At 42.4% G+C, this 21,883-nt stretch overlaps 1 protein-coding gene across 1 annotated transcript in view; it reads right to left on the bottom strand.

The window, feature by feature from the left end:
* The window catches only part of znf618 (zinc finger protein 618), a 42,856-nt gene extending 21,187 nt beyond the window's left edge, over positions 1-21,669 (bottom strand). Inside the window, exons 1-5 of the mRNA XM_076283454.1 lie at positions 21,384-21,669; positions 17,971-18,075; positions 11,360-11,611; positions 4,733-4,810; positions 347-391 (exon numbers count right to left, since the gene is read on the bottom strand). Coding sequence (XP_076139569.1) covers positions 347-391; positions 4,733-4,810; positions 11,360-11,603 — 367 coding nt within the window. The 5' untranslated portion in view covers positions 11,604-11,611; positions 17,971-18,075; positions 21,384-21,669. The remainder of the gene's footprint in view (positions 1-346; positions 392-4,732; positions 4,811-11,359; positions 11,612-17,970; positions 18,076-21,383) is intronic.
* Between the last annotated feature and the right edge of the window lie 214 nt (positions 21,670-21,883).

Genomic DNA, 21,883 nt, shown 5'->3' with positions numbered 1-21,883 from the left:
ACAAGGCAAGCACGAAGGTAACACACCAGCATAGGTTAACACACCAGGATAGGTTAACACACCAGGATAGGTTAACCCAGTGTGAAGGTAACACACCAGAATAGGTTAACCCAGTGTAAGGGGTATATAAGTAACTAACAGTGTAAGGGGTATATAAGTAACTAATAATGGAGACTTGTATGCCTTTGTTTTCTGAGGGAAATGAAGCCCTACAACTGTTCTATTAAGAGTTATTAATTAGGGCGGTACTGTGTGTTATTAATTAGGGCGGTACTGTGTGTTATTAAATAGAGCGGTACTGTGTGTTATTAAATAGAGCGGTACTGTGTGTGTGTCATATACTCACTGTTTACTACCGGGGAGGCGCTGTCTCCTGAGACACCCTCAGACTCTACAAGGACAGAAATGGAGTTTATCATAACCTACATGACATCATCATAACCTACATGACATCATAATCTACATGACATCATCATATCATCATAACCTACATGACATCATCATAACCTACATGACATCATCATATCATAACTTACAGTAAATGACATCATAACCTACATGACGTCGTCATAACCTACATGACGTCATAACCTACATGACAAGCTACATAACCTACATGACAAAGTGCATCTTCAGCAGTAACAGCAGTGGTAACATGGAGGATCACGGTCATATTGGCTTATAACTGATATTTAATCACTGTATGAAATCTGACTAATGTATTTACAATAGAACATAACATACGATCAAATGTATAGTAGCCTGGGAGAACCCAGACAAACCAAATTTGAATTTGCTCTGCAGGTCAGTCTGGCAAAGAGGCCATTGACACCCAAAATTCCAAAAACCCAGGTACCAATCACAATCTTTTATCTGGCATGGGGCAGGCTTTACATGGTGACAAATAGAGCAGTGCAAAACCAGTGGTAGGTTTAACCCATTCGCGCTGGATGCTGCATGATGCAACATTGACCCTCCCGCTGGATGCTACGTAGCGCAACATTGACCCTCCCGCTGGATGCTGCGTAGCGCAGCATGCTTTTTATTTCATGTTTTTAGGTGCTACAGAGGCTTAGATATAACATTTTGGTAGACGTTGACAATTTTTAGTATGTTTTCAGAAAACCCTCAGGAAATAAGGTTATTTAGTCTAGAATGCCATAGAATTCTATAGGCGTTTTTAGCAGACATTTTAGGAGTAAATGGGTTAAACAGTTATGGATGTGTAAAACAGGGTTAGAGTTATGGATGTGTAATAGAGTTATGGATGTGTAAAACAGGGTTAGAGTTATGGATGTGTAAAACAGGGTTAGAGTTATGGATGTGTAATAGAGTTATGGATGTGTAAACCAGGGTTAGAGTTATGGATGTGTATTTTCTTTGGAACGGAGTCAACAACTGCATTTAAAACCTTTGTTTACAAGAAAGATTTAATATGCACTTCTGAAACGATTTGGTAAGAGTTTAATGCACCAATTGGAGTTTAATTTCACTGCTGGTTACGCCCCTGGAGGTCGTAGGTCAATGAAGCCTTTCCAGACCCACTCTCCATCTTAATGGAGATATGCGGTCTGGTGTGAACCAGGCTAAATGTATAGCACATGTTACTAGCCAGTGTCTTCAGTGTGATCATGTAATGTGCCATGAAGATTTGAGAATATTTAGGGATCTTTAGAAACAGATCATGTGGAATTCTCTCTCTCTCTCTCTCTCTCTCTCTCTCAACAGCACCATGACAGAGCAGGTCGTTGAAACACATAACGAACAGCTCGCGTGGTGAAAAGTGAACATGATAATTAAAAAAAAAAAAAAAAAGTCAAGATGGCTTCAGAAAATCCTCCAGAGGGCTATATCAAGAGGACAGGTTATTGGCTTGTCCAGTGTACCTTTAGGAATAACCACTGACCCTAAGATACCGTGTCTTTTTTATAGATGCTTGGTGCAGTGTTCTTTTAGAACTCAGCGGTTACTCCTGAAGTGATCTGGATAGGCCAGTAAGTAACCTTGTTTCTACACCAGCAGACAGCCATCTTGTTTTGTTTGCTGGCCCACCTTTCCCGGTGTTAAAGAGCAACTCGCCGAAATGCAATTAGGGTCTTTTTGTTAATGTACCCGAGTCAAACTTTAAAGTTTAAAAGCATAATTAGGACGGAAGCACCAGGGTTTCCGTTGTCCGGTAATTACCAGACATTGGCCGGGAAAAAAATGAACAAATGTCTGACAAAATTAAATCTCTCCGGTCAAATTGTCCGATTGAAATTGGCTAATAATCCCGTCCCCTAACGCAATCTGAATTTGAGAATAAGCCTTAATTATACGTCCTCTGGCTATGTTTTTAAATGAACAGGCTCTACCGTTTGAAAAGTAAGCTATTAAACAACACGCCTATGCTGCATTTCAAATTTGAAATGCAGCATAGGCGTGTTGTTTAATAGGAAGCGCACGCTTAAAACGTCTATGTTAAACAACGAACAAATGAGTGAGGTGGTTCAAACATGGCCAGGCCCAGGCAGACTAGCCTAAAAAGTTTTTTCAGAGGCCAGACGCGATGGATGATGATAAATTGGTAACGTCTGAAGCCTCAGATGTCCGGTCAACTCCACCACCACCAGATAAAAAAGCAGAAGTGTCGGACTCGGGCGTATCTGTCGGAATCAGTGACATTGTAAGTGGAGTTGCGGGGGGTGCGGCCGCTCCAAGACACTGTCATTCTCCGTGTACACTGTACATGCAAAGTGTTCTTTACCCAAAGCATACAGTAGGCCTAGGCGTTCTCTGTCTATGATCTGCAGGGTTAGGGCCTTCTCGACGAGGCGATTACTGGTCCGCGGATCATTTCTGGCACAATAAACGGTATCATTGAACCGCGGCCGAAAGAAAAAGAAACTAAACATTTCCCAGAATAGGAAACATTTCTTAATTTATTGTTATCAAATAAAGAGGCATAGCATTAGGGGGTAGTGGTGTGAGCGCTCATTCTTGTGCGTGCGCATCTGTGTAAGTTAAACAGTCACCACTGGAGATAACGTGGGTAGCAGCAACAAACAACGTAGCCTTTTTAAAACAACGAACGAAGCGGACTCTTGCTGTCCATGAAAAGATGAAAAGATACTAGCTAGATCTTGTTATGTTTAAGTTAGGCTAATGAACATGTTGCATTCTATACAGCCTGATTTTGTAATTCTTTGAGCTACATAGCCTGTCTCCAGTTTTCCTCAATTTGACTAATTAAGAAGGGATAATACTATAATACTGACCGGCATATCATCAAAATGTCTGGAAAACGAAACCTCTGCCGGTCACTTTGACCGGCACCATTTTTTTCTAGCGGAAACTCTGGGAAGCGCCACTTTTAAGATTGACCAAATGGCCTTTTGAATGGGAGTGCTAGGGGCACTATTAGGACTGCATCAGAATCACTATTTTTAAAACACTAAGAAGGCTTGACACAACATGAAACTTTGTTTGATGTATCCCCAGGGTCTCTACATGATCTCGAGCATTGAGAACATTGTTTGTGTGTACAGAGTTCACTAAAAAGAAAGGTTTTGACCAACTAACTCACTTTGACAGGCAAGATGGCGGCAAGTGGAAAAACCAACTGCTAAAGTGAGTCGTCTAGTGTGACATCCGAGTCTTGAAGAGATCATAGTAGCACTCCCATTCAAAAGGCTATTTGACCTGAAAGCGAAAATACGGTCAATCTTAAGTGGCGCTTACGTCGTAATTATGCTTTTAAACGAAAGTTTGACTCGGCGGCATTCACAAAAGACCCTAGGCCGCATTTTGGCGACAGTTACGCTTTAAGCACCTGCTGCAGCAGCTTGTGCAGGTTGTGAACACCTGTTCTTCCCTGTGGAAGGTGAACATGCCTCTGACAGATACTATGAGTGATGGTGACCGAGGCACCATTGAGAGCATCCTCTCCAGCTGTATCGCTGTGTGGGGCGGAAGCTGCACTGAATACAACAGGAAAGCCCTGCAGCGCATAGTGAACACAGCTGGAAGGATTATTGGTGCTTCACTCCCCTCCCTGAAGGACATTTACACCACCCACCTCACCCGCAAGGCGACCAAAATTGTGAGTGATGCAAGTCACCCCGCTCACAATCTGTTTGATCTACTGCCCTCTGGGAAGAGGTACAGAAGCCTGCGCTCCCGCACTACCAGACTCACCAACAGCTTCATACACCAAGCTGTTAGGATGCTGAACTCTCTCCCTCCTCTCCCCCCTCCACCCTCAGCTACATAACATCCTGGACATTGGACCCACAATGGCCGCCTGCACCACTCCACTTGCACACTTGTACACTTTGCAACTTGTTGCTGTTGTCCTGAAAACACAACACTTCTGCTGCTCTTACATAACTTGCACCACTATGCCACTTTATTTCTTACTTAGGTCAAACAGAACTACCTCAGCCTCTTATTGGCCTGACTTTGCACTAGTATTTTATTTTATTGACTGTCTATGCACAATTTCAACCAAATTTTGCTGCTCTTATTTTTTCATTATATGTGCCCTCTTATTTACTTATTTACTTACTTTTTTGTTTACTTGAATGTTATGTTTGTCTGTGGACTTAAAATTGGTAAAATATGTCTTGTCTCCACCGTGGGATAGTGAGAAACGTAATTTCGATCTCTTTGTATGTCTGGAACATGTGAAGAAATTGACAATAAAGCTGACTTTGACTTTGACTTTGACGGTGTGTGTGTGTGTGTGTCTCACCTCTGTGTGCCCGAACATGAGTTTGAAAGCAGTTGTAGTACTTGTACTTCTTCCCACAAATTCCACACACATAAGAACCTGCAAAAGAGAACACACACATTCCACACACACATAAGAACCTGCAAAAGAGAACACACATTCCACACACATAAGAACCTGCAGAAGAGAACACACATTCCACACACATGAGAACCTGCAGAAGAGAACACGCATTCCACACACATGAGAACCTGCAGAAGAGAACACGCACATTCCACACACATAAGAACCAGCAGAAGAGAACACACACATTCCACACACACATAAGAACCTGCAGAAGAGAACACATTCCACACACATAAGAACCTGCAGATAAGAACACATTCCACACACATAAGAACCAGCAGAAGAAGCAAGCCATGGTTCTCTACAGAAATGTATGCTAGACCTGTGTTTTTCAGACCAACTACAGACCACCTAACTCCCTAAATACCTTCACCATAAAACCTAGACTACATGCACCTCAACGTTAGCAGTTTTGCGCTACTTTACCTGAAGTTTCTCAGTTGTCAGTTATCAAATACAAGGGCTGTAGCCTAAATTATGAATAATTAAGCTATATATATATATATATATATATATATATATATATATCATATGCTGAAGTATGGCATTTCTGAAGTATTAAAGATAAAAAAGGAAACATAACAACAAGAACTGTACAAAACCGAAAACCGTGACCCTGAAACCGTGATATGAACCGAACCGTGGGTTTTGTGAACCGTGCCACCTACCAATCACAGACATATGAGGAATGTGTACTTCACCCAAATGGGAAAACCATCACCACCATCATCACCACCAGCATTTACACAATTCAGCTCGCCTGGGAATATCGTTTATAACTTCTGCATCTGCAACTATAAGTCCAACTGTGTGAGAAACAGACGCAAAACCAAGACAGGAAGACAGCGCAGATATTTTGGTTAAGTTCACTAAAGGGACTTTTTCTGTTTTACTGTACAATGATGTAATTTGCAAAACCACTTCCTGTCGGCCATTTAAGGCCAGATCCTGCCCACAGGGACAGCCCAGTGAAGCTGGCTGGCCAGTTTGGGGATTTTTTGAGAGAGTTCAGCATTTAGCACTTCCTCTCCCTGCAGACGTGCTGAGGAGTTCAGCATTTAGCACTTCCTCTCCCTGCAGACGTGCTGAGGAGTTCAGCATTTAGCACTTCCTCTCCCTGCAGACGTGCTGAGGAGTTCAGCATTTAGCACTTCCTCTCCCTGCGTTGGCCAGCGTGCTGTTTCACCACCAGGCTACCCGCCCTCACGCTGGGTACTGTGAGTCTGCAGGCACCCGGTAGCAGGGTTCAGGATGCATTAATACACATGTACGCTGGGTACCAGGGTCGTACGCTGGGTAGCAGGGTTCAGGATGCATTAATACACACGTACGCTGGGTAGCAGGGTTCAGGATGCATTAATACACACGTACGCTGGGTTCAGGATGCATTAATACACACGTACGCTGGGTTCAGGATGCATTAATACACACGTACGCTGGGTAGCAGGGTTCAGGATGCATTAATACACACGTACGCTGGGTAGCAGGGTTCAGGATGCATTAATACACACATACGCTAGGTAGCAGGGTTCAGGATGCATTAATACACAAGTACGCTGGGTAGCAGGGTTCAGGATGCATTAATACACACGTAGGCTAGGGCTTTGACTTTTGCCCAAAAATCATATTCGAAGTTCGTTTGTTTATTAATATTAAAATTCGAATATACGAATATGTATTAATAATATTTTAACCATTAAATGTCTTCAGTAAGGCCGATATTGGTATCAAACTTAAGTTCTATATGTTCTGTCCACCAGAGGGCAGTGTATCAGTCAATGTCAATAGACTATGTGCATGAAAGGCTGAGTATTTATGTGTGTGTTAAAATTGTTATTATTGAGCATAGGGCTGGGCGATAAAACGATAGCGATATGTATCGCAATAGACATGTAATCGATATCAATAAAAAATACGTTCGATAGAACATTCATAATTAAAAGCAACACACACCTCCTGCCTTACGTTGTCCATAAATAAATAGGCTAAATATATCTTGCATTGTAGTATGTCAAACTCTACCAGAGTAGGTGATAGAAGTAGGCCTATCTCAACACAGACTCTCCTTGCCCCGTGCACTCTCTCTATCTCTCCCTCTCAACAGGTGCATCCCTCCTCAGCATGCACATGTAATCCAAACATTAATCGTGCAAGACGACTAGCTAAATTGCTATTAAATCCGGTTAGCATCATTAGAACGCTGCACGAATTTGTTCAAAACTGTTGCATTCAAATTGACTGCTAAGTTCTAATCATCTCAATCCCGATGCAAATGGAAAAGTATTTTCCAAGACTCAAACGGGCCTGTCCCAAGGAGAAAAAGTATTAATTTGAAACTTAAACACACGTAGGGAAACTGAACAGTCTAACCAGACTATGATAAACTAGCAAATTAAGATAACATTACTTTGTTTACAAAATAATCAAATTATATTCAAATAACGAAGTTCGGAGTCAAAGCCCTTACGTACGCTGGGTTCAGGATGCATTAATACACACGTACGCTGGGTAGCAGGGTTCAGGATGCATTAATACACACGTACGCTGGGTAGCAGGGTTCATGATGCATTAATACACACGTACGCTGGGTAGCAGGGTTCAGGATGCATTAATACACACATACGCTGGGTAGCAGGGTTCAGGATGCATTAATACACACGTATGCTGGGTAGCAGGGTTCAGGATGCATTAATACACACGTATGCTGGGTACCAGGGTTCAGGATGCATTAATACACACGTACGCTGGGTAGCAGGGTTCAGGATGCATTAATACACACGTACGCTGGGTAGCAGGGTTCAGGATGCATTAATACACACGTACGCTGGGTTCAGGATGCATTAATACACACGTACGCTGGGTACCAGGGTTCAGGATGCATTAATACACACATACGCTAGGTAGCAGGGTTCAGGATGCATTAATACACACGTACGCTGGGTTCAGGATGCATTAATACACACATACGCTGTGTAGCAGGGTTCAGGATGCATTAATGAACATGTGAACTGAAGTGATCCAATAGGAAGAATATAGACAGACAGACAGACAGACTACTTTCGTCATTTTCCCCTTCAGCAGTTTGTGTGTGAAATCGGAGCTTGGCAGGTAAATATTTAGGCGTCACAATTCAGCCAAAGAATTTAACATATGGCAGTTTTATCTTTCCTCATTTCAACATCAGTGACTTTCTTTCTGCAAGGTCTTGTTAAACTCTGGTAGCATACTGCATGCGCACACACACACACACACACACACATTTTAATTCTTTATTTAAATCCACAAATCATATTACAAGACACAGGATTCAAATATTTCAAGAGATAAGATAGGGCTTTGTCACTCAATGATATTCAGGGGTGCAAAAAACATCTCCTGCGCCATACTGCAAGGCTGCCTATAACTGCATATGGAGCAAAACTTTGCTAGCCGTTTTGTTTTTCTGCTGGAGAGCCCTGCCAGCCTTAACCCACTGAGAACAAGTTTGTGGACATGCCCCAAGCTGCCAAAGATCAGCACCACTAGCTTGCACTGATAGCCTAGGTCACATAGTTTTGTCCGTATGGGTTGGTACTTCATGATTTTGTCATTAAAAGCCATGTCCATGTAGAGATCGTACACACATCCTATTTCAAGTATAAGTACTTCCCTTCTGTCTTGGTCTAAAAACACAACATCAGGGGTGTTAGGGATGTTACAAAACACACACACACACACACACACACACACTATGCCTGGAGATATGACTAAATACTAAATGGGGAAAAAAAGACAAATGATCTAGTTTGGTTTGTGAAGTAGTTGTTTTGTCAACCGTCCTGTGAAATGTAAAATCTTTCATTTCAGGGATTTTAAAACACATTTGTTTATGATTGCATGACCCAGAAAAACATGTTAAGCCATCCCAAACCAATAAACAGCACATTTGGAAAAACAAAAATATGAACCAATAAACTAAATGCTAATTGACAGCAGTGCTACATGCTACACCTTTCAGTGCCATGCAGAGGTGAAGAGCTCTCCATCCATCGTTAATGTGCCAGGGCAACTCAAGCACAACAACCCCCGACAAGTAGGCTGCCCACTGAGCTACCTCACAACCACTACATTACACTCTATTACAGGCTCCAGAACAAAATCAAATATGCAGCTCCTACATGTGTGTGTAGGAGCAACTCCCATTTCCACAAATTCTTAATCGTTCCATTTCGTTCACTATGAGCATCATCTTTAAACTAGCACTACATGCTAATGTCTGCAGGTTCATCCCTTTAAACTAGCACTACATGCTAATGTCTGCTAGCCTGGCGGGCCATCCTATATCATTGAAATGTATAGTCTGGAATCGACCCAATCACCTCGCTTAATCCAAGGGGCGGGCAAAGAATTGTCTTTCAAACTGCCTAGGCATGCAATAGGCCAGTGCTACGACCAATCAGAACAAAGAGCAGGATGACGTGGCCAGAGCAAATACATCCTTCTTCGAAAGGAATGACTTAAGTGCATTGTGTTCCTTAACTTTCAAAGAAAAGCACAAGTCCAACTCCTCCAAAGTTGACGCCAACGCTGATTTAAACAACCGCTCTTCATTCGCCATGGCCACCTTCCTTGTTGTTCACCGTCGCAGGAGTTAAGCCCACCTTAACTCCTCTCTAACAAAATAGAGCGCTGTGATTGGATGACGTCCACGGCGTCAGCCAATAGAAATCCCTATGCTGTGCTACTAGACGTACAGGCTGAGCAAATTAATTTACCGCCACTAGGGTGCGTCTAGATTTCTAGGCTAAATGTCTGCAGGTTCATCCCTTTAAACTAGCACTACATGCTAATGTCTGCAGGTTCATCCCTTTTATGAATATACATCTACACGCGCACACACATAGAAAGAGACACACACACGGTTGCCAGTTTCTTAAGGAGTCCTGATTGGTTGAAAGTGTCACATGATGAGGAAAGTGTAGTAGCGGATAGCAGGAGGCCCAGAGGGATGCCATGCCAGTACATATCTGCTCATTAACACACACACACACACACACACACACACTCACAGTAGCGGATAACAGTAGGGGCAGAGGGACATTTTCATGCCAGTACATATCTGCTCATTAACACACACACACACACACACACACACACACACACACACACACACACACACACACACACACACACACACACACACACACACACACACACAGTAGCGGATAACAGTAGGCGCAGAGGGACATTTTCATGCCAGTACATATCTGCTCATTAAAGATATGGCTTCAGCATACTCATTAAAGTACAAGAGAATCCTAGTAATAGACCCATGTAAAATTGTTTATCTAGAAAAGTGGCATTTACTGCTAATTACGACCATCATGACATTCAAAACCTCCCAATATGAGTATTACATTAAAGTTTCAGTCCAATATATCGGCCAATCAACCACACTGCTCTCTGGATCAGTCCAAAATATCGGCCAATCAACCAGACCGTTCTCTGACTAGTGCTCTGGAGCAACAACGTTGATTGTACGGTACAAGACACTATCTTTGTTTTCTATCTACTGAGCCTGGGCTAAGCAGGAACAATGGAGTCATTTGTGTGTGTGTGTGTGTGTGTGTGTGTGTGTGTGTAGACAGCAAGAGGAGAATTTCTGACCTTCATGGAAACTGGACTATGATCAGGGACTGCCGCTTCTATTCGGAGTAGACCAGTCAGCTAAAACAGTATACTTTGCATAGTTCAGACATCACGACACACGGTAAGGAGCCTACAGTAAATATTTAGTCATCTCAACATGAGCCTTTTGTGTGTGCGTGTGTGTCTGTAATCTCATCTGTGTGTATCTACTGTAGTGTAGGGCAGCAACAATTAATTGATTCATTGTTAATAGTTAACAATTTAATCAATTAATCACTACTTGATTAATCAGCTTGAGTAATGTCTGAGGAACCCAAGGCTCAGATTCTGCTCCTTCCACTCCTGATCTACGTGCTGCTCTGCTCAGCTTCATGACCTGCAGATCTCTGCCGTGTGGACAAAACCAGACATTTGAAGACGCCATCTCAACGTTTGGGAGACGCTAGTCCACATTTGTCCACTATTTTATAGCCTTTTTGTGAAGTCATATGGAGTATTTTATAGCCTTTTTGTGAAGTCGTATGGAGTATTTTATAGCCTTTTTGTGAAGTCGTATGGAGTATTTTATAGCCTTTTTGTAAAGTCGTAGAAGTCGTGTGGAGTATTTTATAGCGTTTTTGTGAAGTCGTATGGAGTATTTTATAGCCTTTTTGTGAAGTCGTGGGGAGTATGTTATAGCGTTTTTGTGAAGTCGTGTGGAGTATTTTATAGCCTCTTTGTGAAGTCGTGTGGAGTATTTTATAGCCTTTTTGTGAAGTCGTGTGGAGTATTTTATAGCCTTTTTGTGAAGTCGTGTGGAGTATTTTATAGCGTTTTTGTGAAGTCGTGTGGAGTATGTTATAGCGTTTTTGTGAAGTCGTGTGGAGTATGTTATAGCGTTGACGCACGGCATACCCTGAGCCTGGGCGCTCCGCGAGCCGCCGATGACCACGCAGATCTCGGCGGGCAGGCCACTCTCACTGGCCTTGCCGTTGCTGGCGGGCGTGGGCGTTGCCGTGGGAACAGGTGTGGGCGTGGCGGGGGTGGTGACCGGCTCAGTCTTGATGGCGGACGGGGACGGCGAGGGAGTGGGCGTGTCCTGTGTGCTGGCCGCCTCCCCCTGGTCCAGGCCCGGGTTGGGGACCTCCTGAGCACTCATGCTGCCCGCTGGAGGATAGAGGGAGAGAAAAAGGCAAAAGACACAATATTCTGATAAAACCTTTGATGTGGGGAATGGACCCAGATGACCCAGCCAAATCAACACACATATCTGAAGAGGTGGGGGGGCGGCACCAACACACATATTTGATTGGGGGGGGGGGGGGGCAAAGAACATTTCCAACAAACTCATTATTCCAGTTTCTGAAAAGGATTTTGGAGAATTTGAAGGTTAGAGCAGGAGAACAGGGTGGACAGAGGGGGGAGAACACAGTACATACACAGTGCTGTGAGAACAGGGTGGACACACACACAGTGCTTCAGGAAAGCTTTGATTTGAGGTCCTGCATGCACCATTTTGTTTGCAATATGGCTTCTCACACACACACACACACACACACACACACACACACACACACACACACACTCAGACTGTGATTAGCCTACTGCAATATGGCGTCTCTTCATCATTTCACAGACTGTGTATAGTCTACTGTTACAAGACTAAGGAAGAGGAGTTTGTATGTCAGGACCACCAATCATATCCAGACACCACACCAGAGCACGTGAGACTTTGAGTAATACCGCTCAACTCTCCTATAAAACCTACCAATCAGAGGCAACACTCCTAAATATGGAGCAAGAGAACATGAACTAAAATGATACTGAGCTTTGGAAAAAGACCCCTGGCAGTGACTAGGATCAGTAAAATAAGACTCTATACCAGAGAGCCCTGGCAGTGACTAGGATCAGTAAAACAAGACTCTATACCCTACAATAAGAGAGCCCTGGCAGTGACTAGGATCATTAAAACAATAAAAGTTTAAAGCAGCTATATGCAACCGTGACTAGCTATTAGCAAGCAAGCTAAATGAGCTCATGCTCCAGAGCAGACTGGGGGCAGTGTATCACTACTAGAGATAATAGATAGATAGATAGATACTTTATTGATCCCTAGGGGAAATTCAAGATGAGACTGGGGGCAGTGCATCACTACTAGAGATGAGACTGGGGGCAGTGTATCACTACTAGAGATGAGACTGGGGGCAGTGTATCACTACTAGAGATGCATCACTGAGTGTAGAAGCCGACGTCCATAATCACATAGTTGCAGTTGACTAATAGCTGCTCCTGTGCATTTAGGCTAACTGAAATAAAACCATGCCAATCTCTAGGTATGGTGAAGGGTATGTGATGATGTGGGGCTGTTTTAATTGCTAAGGCCAAGGGAACTTTATCAGGATGCATAGTATCATGGATCCATGAAATAACTGGCTTTTAAAAATGAAAATGTACCTGCCTCTATGGGAATTTAACATAGGGGTGCCAATACTTACAACATGTATTTATTTATGATACATTATTCATTCACAAAGAAAACTGGTGTCCTTAAAGGTTGGATATTTCCTCATTTATTTTACTTAAGGCATTGAGATCAATTTTCAAAAGATGATTTCATATTCCTCTTTTTAGTCAACTTTAGCAGAGGTGCCAATAATTCTGGAGGGTACTGTATAACGAATGTAAAATATATGAGTTTTGGGCCGAGTCCACGACATTCAAATTTTTTCAGATGCAAATAATTTTTCTATGTGAGTGTAGCATACAATAAAAAAGTTACTGTAATAGCAAAATAATAACAGTTTGTATAAATAACTACATTGCATCAAAGGCTTGACTATTTTCTGACCAAAGCACTTTTTTGAAGTTCTGTCAAAAAAAGCAACAAAAAAGCAAAGCCTAGCCTAAAGCTGTCTACAACAACAAGCATGAGTACAGAGTATTGAAACAAACATTCTAATATACCATCTACAACAACCACCATGAGTACTGAGTACTGAAACACACATTCTAATATACCATCTACAACAACCACCATGAGTACTGAGTACTGAAACACACATTCTAATATACCATCTACAACAACCACCATGAGTACTGAGTACTGAAACACACATTCTAATATACCATCTACAACAACCACCATGAGTACTGAGTACTGAAACAACACGTTCTGATAGATCATCTCTACTGCCCGATGCCAGGTACACCAGTACACGTACAATACCACTGAAACAGGGGTGCTCTGAAACAGACGTGGGCTTGGTTTGGGGATCAGGGGGTGCTCTGAAACAGGGTTGCTCTGAATCAGGGTTGCTCTGAAACAGGGTTGGGCTTGGTTTGGGGATCAGGGTTGCTCTGAAACAGACTTGGGCTTGGTTTGGGGATCAGGGTTGCTCTGAAACAGACGTGGGCTTGGTTTGGTCAGTGCTCCTCTTACTCAAGCTCTCTCTCTAACGCAGTTACAGTCCCCTGGGGATCAATAAAGTATCTATCTATCCATCTCTAAAATTAACAAGATTCAAGGTGAAACAATTCCATAGTGCTACAAATCACACACAAAAAATAGGCTAAAGAAGGTTCTGTGTGTCTGTGTGTGTGTGTGCTTTAAATGCACAAAAAAGACCTCTGTTAAGTTTTGCAGCAAGGCAATGTGTTATCTTACTGTATGTCGGTATGGTAAAACCAAACAAACTTCAACTGGGAAGCAGAAAGTTCTGTGTGTGTGTGTGTGTTTTAAATGCACAAAAAAGCTGAGCTGACATTACCCATGTAAATCCTAACCATGCAAAACAGTTTTCCATAAAGAACCAAGCGATATTTAATAGGAGCAGGGTAGGTGTTCTTTAGACTTTTGGGACTGGTTGCACAATCTCTCCTAAAGACTTGTTTTACTAACACTTAAAACACTGGTCATGAAAACACTTCCATTAATGTTAACACTACAGGCAATATGAACGTAGATGCCTAACACTGACAGGATTTAGTGTTAATGTTAGGCATAAGTATAAAGTTTATGCTATATCTTAAACCAATTAATATCAATAAATATATTATCATATCTAATGAAGAAACTGCCACCTCATGTTAGGACTCAGAATTACAAACCTTCATTCAGGTCACACTTTCTGAATTCACTGTATTTTGCAACATACTTGATGACAGAATTAACAAATCTACCCAATTACTCTCTCACAAGGATGGTGCTGAAACCAGCAAACATATCTTTTCACTACTGACTCCATGAAGTCATACTCACATATGGTATCACAATGGGCTGCATAGTGCTGCATATGGGATCAAAATCACCAAGCATATGTCTATGAACTGCAATAGTGCGCTGCTTGGGCTAGGCCTTTTAACATGGCTAATCTACTGTATATTGTGGCATTACAGCAGTGGGTGTGTGCAGTGCTGAAATAAAGCACCAATGTAGTGGCATAAGGCAATTTGTAAAGAAATCCACTTTAACAGAATGCATTAGACCATTGTCCAATCAATATGTTAATTAATATTTATCAATAAAGGCAACATACAAAACAGAGCATTGTAGCGTAGCTTCCAGTTGCCTAGCAACACAACCACAAAAGTCAGCAGTTCCTGCTGCATTAAATCGAATTGATATGTGGTCAAGTGTGTGACTTCATTACGAGGGCATTTGACGAGAAAGGCTTCAAATATGACTCAATCATATTTTAGTAGTGGAAATATCCGTTTTATAATTCGATTTTCAACATTTGCACGGGTTGGATGCCAATAAAAGAGAGAATTGCCAAGGGCTATATATCCCTGCCTCCCTTTCTCCTTCTGCAATTTCAACAGAGATGAAAGAAATCAATCAATAGCAAAAGAGGAATTTTTTGAACCCACTGATTGGGCTTCATGCTGGTCCAATATAAAGAAGCAAATCAAGGAGTACAACCTTTTTCTCGCAGCGGAATAAGAAGAGCGGGGAGGAATGGTCATTCTGCTAGATGGACACACAAAGAGTGGGCCACTGCTACCTCTGGTGAAAAAGAACGTCGTCAAGGCTGCACGTATCGCTACACATGAGCCGAAAAGGGTTTTAGATGTTAGCAGGCTGGAACGTCGTCAAGGCTGCACGTATTGCATGAGCCGAAAAGGGTTTTAGATGTTAGCAGGCTTTATTACACGGCTCTTCACAAGACAAGTTGCACTAGTAACACTTTTGCGATTGACTTGAATGGGATTTCCCAACGTTCTACGGTAAAATAAATTAATGTAATTACCGCTGCAAACGGCAACGGGTTTTGTGCTGCTGATCATATCAAGTATTCCGGTCACTTCTTGCATTGGAACTTCATTCAAAAGTGAAAGCAGATGGTTGATCAGCTGTGTTCTAAAGAATGTTTGATTCAAGTTCAGCGTGTGTTGCGAACTATTTGTTTCTCAGCAAAAGCCACGACGAAGCGGTAACAAATAGGCCTAAGTGTAAAGAGACATATCGTGGAGTTTATTTTTTCGTTTTGGCAAGTAGCCGTATAATAAGCGGGATAATGTATAGAACGCCGGTCATTATGGGAAAATAAGTCCCTTCAGGGCGAAACAAGACCCCTCCGCTGGCGCGTCGGGTCCGGTTCGCCCTGTCGGGACTTATTTTCCCAATAGTGACCGGCGTTCTATACATTATCCCTTACGGAACGTCGTCAAGGCTGCACGTATCGCTACACATGAGCCGAAGAGGGTTTTAGATGTTAGCAGGCTGGAACGTCGTCAAGGCTGCACCAATCGCTACACAATGGATCCTCGCCACCACAAAGAATGTTTCAGCAACACAAAGACAAGACATTGAAAAATGAGAATAACTCCATTCTGCATCATTGAACACAGGCATAATTCTGTTTTATTGTGGATACAGTATTTATAATAGAGAACTAACTGCTTTACTTGCCCTTCTACACACAGAGGTAAAGCATTCACTATGTGCTAGGCACTTTTGCGCCGTGTGCTAACCATGTGCTTCACTCCATATCTATATGGCAACTGGACACATGATATGACAATTTGTATGGATGCACCAAAAACTGCATGACTATACAATGTATTTGAAACATAGGCCAAGTAAGGAAATTACTTTTGCAAATAATATTTCAATACAAAATGGGGTTCTATTATTATCACATACTGAGACTGTATGTGACTGTAAGTGATCACCGTCTCCCTCATTCTCAAGAACAGCCTCCACATTACTTTCCCCTGCATCTCCATGATTGCTTTTGGAATTTGTCAGCCGCAATAATGCAAAAATATACATCCCAGAGAAAAATATACATCCCAGAGAGAAAAAAAACTCTTTTTTTCCCCTCGGCCTCCATTATCTAGACTGGTTTGAAAACAGAAAAAAAATGTCATGTCTTAAAAATTCCAATCCAAATGGCACAGCAATCTCCATAAAACCTTTTTCAATTTATATGCAAATGTGAATTAAATTTTAATAAAGGGGGGGATATTGAAACGAAACTCAGACTTGAATTATACAAATATAAATCCTGAAAGAACAGACTAAAATTAGAAATTCAAGGCAGTATCCGGCCTGCCGCTAAGCCCTTGAACACAGCCAGATTAAATTTTTGATGAAAATCAAAATGGCTATGCAGGAACTGACAAGCAGACCTGCCCTATTGTGATGTATAGATCCCTTAAACTAAAGGGCAATTCATGTGCCTAACAACACCCCCACAAACACACACACACAATTTTCATATAAATTACCTTCGGCTGCACATTTTCATTTTTAGAAAGCCTGAACTTTTAGAGACTGCTCTAAAAACCAAGGATATTGGGTAGTTGTGAGGTAGGGTGGAGGGTGTTTTAGCATGTGTGTGTGTGTGTAGTTGCGAGGTGGGGGTGGAGGGTGTTTAAGCATCTGTTTTCAGCAGCAATTCTTTCAGTTCATACATAAATTCATGAAACCAACAAAGGTTTAACTTCATATCACCAGAGAAAAATACAGAGCAAAAAGGCCTATATTTACAACCAGTCCAGCACAGCAGAAACACAGGGCAGGGGAAGCATGCCAAGGCACTGCATACTCACATCTTTAATATCACAGCTCTAAGGCCCTATCGCCACATGAAGAGCACGTCATGAACCATCTACCGTGGTCTCAAAGAGGGGGGGGGGGTGTCAGAAGAAAACACAGAACAGCAAGGGTCCTCTAAGCCAACACACTCACACAAATTAATGCAATACTAGGAAAAAACACAGAGCAGCAAGGGTCATGTGCGCACACACACACACACACACACACAGACACACAGGAGGTGACTCGAGACGGAAGTTAATTTCAACAAGGCTCGAGATAAGAGAGTTGTGGTTTCCTATTAAAACACAACAGACATTAAGTAGCTGCACGCGATGACGTCATGTTCTCTTCTCTCCTCTCCCTCCTCTTTGCCCGTTAATAGAAAAGGAAATGAAAACTAGGCCTGACTCAAGGCTTGCGTCTGAGTGTTCGACTAGAGTTGCGTCGGAGTGTTATGCAAGAGGGCGGCGAGGAGGCCTACCTCTCTGCCGCCGCAGCCTGAGGGGTCGGGGGTCTGGTCAGAGCTCCTCTCAGTCCAATGCCACCGTCTTCCCGGAGAGCCGGAGAGAGAGACAGAGAGTGAGTCCTGAAAGGAGGAGTGTGACGGGTTAAAATTAGCCATTCGACCTCATGCTACGCTAGCCCAAGGCCTGGGAGCGGTCATGCTACGCTAGCCCAAGGCCTGGGAGCGGGGGAAGCTCATGCTACGCTAGCCCAAGGCCTGGGAGCGGGGGAAGCTCATGCTACGCTAGCCCAAGGCCTGGGAGCGGGGGAAGTTCACAGTAGAAATTTACACTCGCTGCCCTGTGGAAAGTTTCAAGAATTTATGCAGAAGGTGGTGGTGTAGTGTGTGTGTGTGTGGGGTGGAAGCTAAGTGCTTTTCGCTCATGTGAGGAGAGAGAGGCAGAGACACTGACAACACCTCCAGTGGACATCTCAGACCGAGAAAGAATACGCCATCTCCGCTTGCCTTCGCTACAGAAAAGGCCAAGTGAGGGTACAGCAGAAACATGGTGTATCTTGTGTAAACAGTGTCCTTAGAACATTAGAACAATCCTGGTCAAAATCTGAAGTAAATTTTTTTGTTTTTTGTTTGACTTGGATAGCACTGAGAAGATGAAGGCAGTATTTTTAGCCACCCTTTTCTGCAGCACATTTCCCTAGGGAACAGTCCTACAACTTCAGGAGCCGTTTCTTTTAGCTTAGGCATACACCATTCGGTCAATGTCAAGCTTTCAAAATTGGTGCCAATTTCACTTTTCACTGTCTAATTTTCTACACAGAGGATTTCACAATTCAAACTGCTCAGAATTGAAATAAACAACAAAAATTACACAATTTTGCCTTTTTTTTTTTTTTCATTCCCCCAAAGATGTGGCAATTCACAAGTGAGGCCTAATTTTGTAACCACATTACAACAATGACTCCTCTTCTGGAACAGCCGAGGATGCCTCACACAGACGGCCATCTATTTACAGAACAGCACACTCTGAATTCCTCACTTTGTCACCAACTCCACCATTTTGTGTTCTCTCATTTAAGGCGGAAACATTTTCCAGACCAGAAGTCATAAATTTACATTAATATGTAAAAAAAAAGGCAGAGGCAATTTTGTAAGTCACTTTGGGCAAAAATTAAACGTCAACAGGAGTCTAAATTCAGCAGAGTGTTTATTAAAACTGGAGCCTTCCTGCCTCCCTCGTTTCGACAGAAACAATTTTAACTGAAATGGCTCCTTTCCGAGTGCAGGCAATTCCAGTTAGTCATTTACTAGGAAAACAAAATGGCGGTAACTTTATGCTACATCATACCTGAGCCTAGACTTCTCTTATTCCTTCTTGCACGAAAAGGTTGCTCACAGCCATGAATGATTCGGGCCAATATACCTTTATCTCTCATGACAATTTTCAAAATGCCAAGCTGCAGAAATAAACAGTCACAGGCAATATAAATATGTCCTATAAAATAACATCACAAGGCGGAATCTTCCCCACATCTGCTGTCTGCTACCGACATTTATGCTGTTTTTTTCCCCCTCAGTCATTTCCCTCCACATTGCCTACAGTACATACAAATCATTCTGCTTTGATTTAATTTCCCAATATCTGGAGCATGTTTGCCAGCCAGGAGAGTCAAAGTTCAAATTCATATTCCACTGCAGCGGAGACAAATTTGAAACCAACCTCTGAAATCTGAGCCGCAGTAAAAGGTCAGTGAAATGACAACAGGCTTTGCCAGATCGGATTGCTGACTGAAAACAAAAATGCAGCCTCCCCCCAACGGCAACGGGAAATTGTTTTGTGTGACTACAAGATTAATGTAAACAACAGAATGAAATCACCTAGGATTGTTGTTTTTTCCCCCGTCCCTTCACATAATCTGCTGATGAACACAAAAAGGCTCTCCACTGTATATGTGGGTAAGCTTTTATATTGTGTTTGGTCAGTGCATGTCATTTTTTGTTTGGAGATTCAGCACAAAAGAGGTTTTCCAGCAACTCATTTTGGAGAATGTAGCATCTGCACATTGTCCTCACTTCCTCAAAACTGAAAACACAGACGTAAAACAGATGAAGGAACAAAAATAAACCTGAAGCTCATTGTTGAAATTGGGAACAGAATTTGGTCACACACCCTGATTCTATGTGAGTCTAAATTGTGAAAGACTGTTTGAAAATGTCCTAAAACTCCTTAAGAAAACTGGATGAAATCTAGGATTAGGCCAATAACAGGATCCCAGCAAATTCGGAGGCAAAAACAGCCTGATTAGGCCTATGTGCAGTAACAACAAAAAGGTTTAAAATGGTCGCTTTCCTAGCTTCACAGAAGCTGGGGTTCAGAATGCAGCAAAGCTTGGATTGATCATTTCTCAGGTAGATGAGTTGGGGGGGGGGGGGCTCCACAAAAGGATAGGGTACCGATAAAGTTGTCCTCCAGAGAGAATAGAATTCACCACGACACGGATCTCCATAATTAACTGCACACGACTTCATCAATTAATTCACACTGCTTAAAACCTGACAATATTTATACAAATATTTGTATAAAAATTTAAACAACCATCATCAACAACAAATCAACCATTTCTTACTGTGGTTCTCTTTACCTCATTCAAACATAGTTTATGGAGAGAAAGAAAGGGAGAACGAGAACATTTCAACTGGCGAGTCAATCATGAGAAGCTCACAACGCAAACTGGCATATTTCAGATTCATTGCGGGCTAGATTGTGAAATTTAAATTAAATGCACAATCAAATTAATTGTAATTCTTTCATTTTGAAAAAATATCCGCCGACAGGTGGCGCCAAGTTCAAAACTAAAACGAACTAAGAGACGTTCTGTCAACATTTTCTCCAAAAAATATGGACCGTGTCAGACAAATGTCCAAACAGTAACAACACTCTAAACAAATAAACACAATTCTGTGGTAATACGCCACGACTTAACACATGGCAGCGCAAAATGCGGAATTAGTCAGAAATTTTGTGAAAATTCTCCAAACATGGCTGCGTGTGTGTGGGTTTTGTGTTTTCAGATTCTTTCCCTACCCTTCATGTTTTTCCGTCCCGGAACATTTCTCTCAACATTCAACTTCATTTCTCAGGCAGCATAAAACAGCACCGAGGAATGCACTGCGCACTCGGTGACATGCAAAACAAACTACAATTGCGAACTGAAACTTAAACTAAACAGTCTTTTAAAAATTCAACAGATTAGCTTTCAGCACAGGTTATAACATTTCCCTCGTTGCCAACGAAACAGGCTGAATTAGCTTGGTGCAAGCGTACATGAATTCGTTTCGATACAAACCTTTCGACTAATTACGTGAGCAAGTGGCCATTGGAAATTTCTAAATTTGAGATTTCTAAAAATCAGTCAAACCCAAGTAAGTACCGTGTGTCGTTCCCTCCCAAAATGATGCGGCTCATTCGGGTTGTGTCGCTGGATCCCTCGAAACCTCCTCCTTAAACCTTGGGGTGACGGCGCTGTCGGCAGTAAAGGAACATTTGGATTTCAAAATTCTCTCAATGAATTTGCCCGCAACCTTGTGTTCTTCCGGAACGTCTCCGGGTGCTTCACTTCAAGCGGGATACACACAACACGCCTCTCTGGGCACCATTTCCCTTCTCGCAGTGTGTGTGTGGTGGTCTGTCCTGTAAAAACGTTCATCCGCCATCATGCAAGGGCAGGTTCCCAATTCGCAGCGCCTGACTCTAGCTAGCTACAATGCATCAAATAATACACGGAATGTTCCGCCGAGGCACGACCGTAAAGTTGCCCAGGAAAATAATGTTATTTGGTGCCCTGCACATTGCTGGCTCCAGGCAAAGACTATATTGAGTAGTTCTGTGGAAAGAAAGAATGAACGTTACCCTGTTTTGTGTCCAAATATA

This window comes from Alosa pseudoharengus, unplaced genomic scaffold (genome assembly GCF_046254945.1).
Source record: "Alosa pseudoharengus isolate Yale_2024_CS ecotype anadromous, Long Island Sound unplaced genomic scaffold, YU_APseudo_1.1 YU_APseudo_1.1_scf_14, whole genome shotgun sequence".
NCBI classification, from domain to species: domain Eukaryota; kingdom Metazoa; phylum Chordata; class Actinopteri; order Clupeiformes; family Clupeidae; genus Alosa; species Alosa pseudoharengus.
This window is presented reverse-complemented; position numbering and strand designations above follow the sequence as displayed.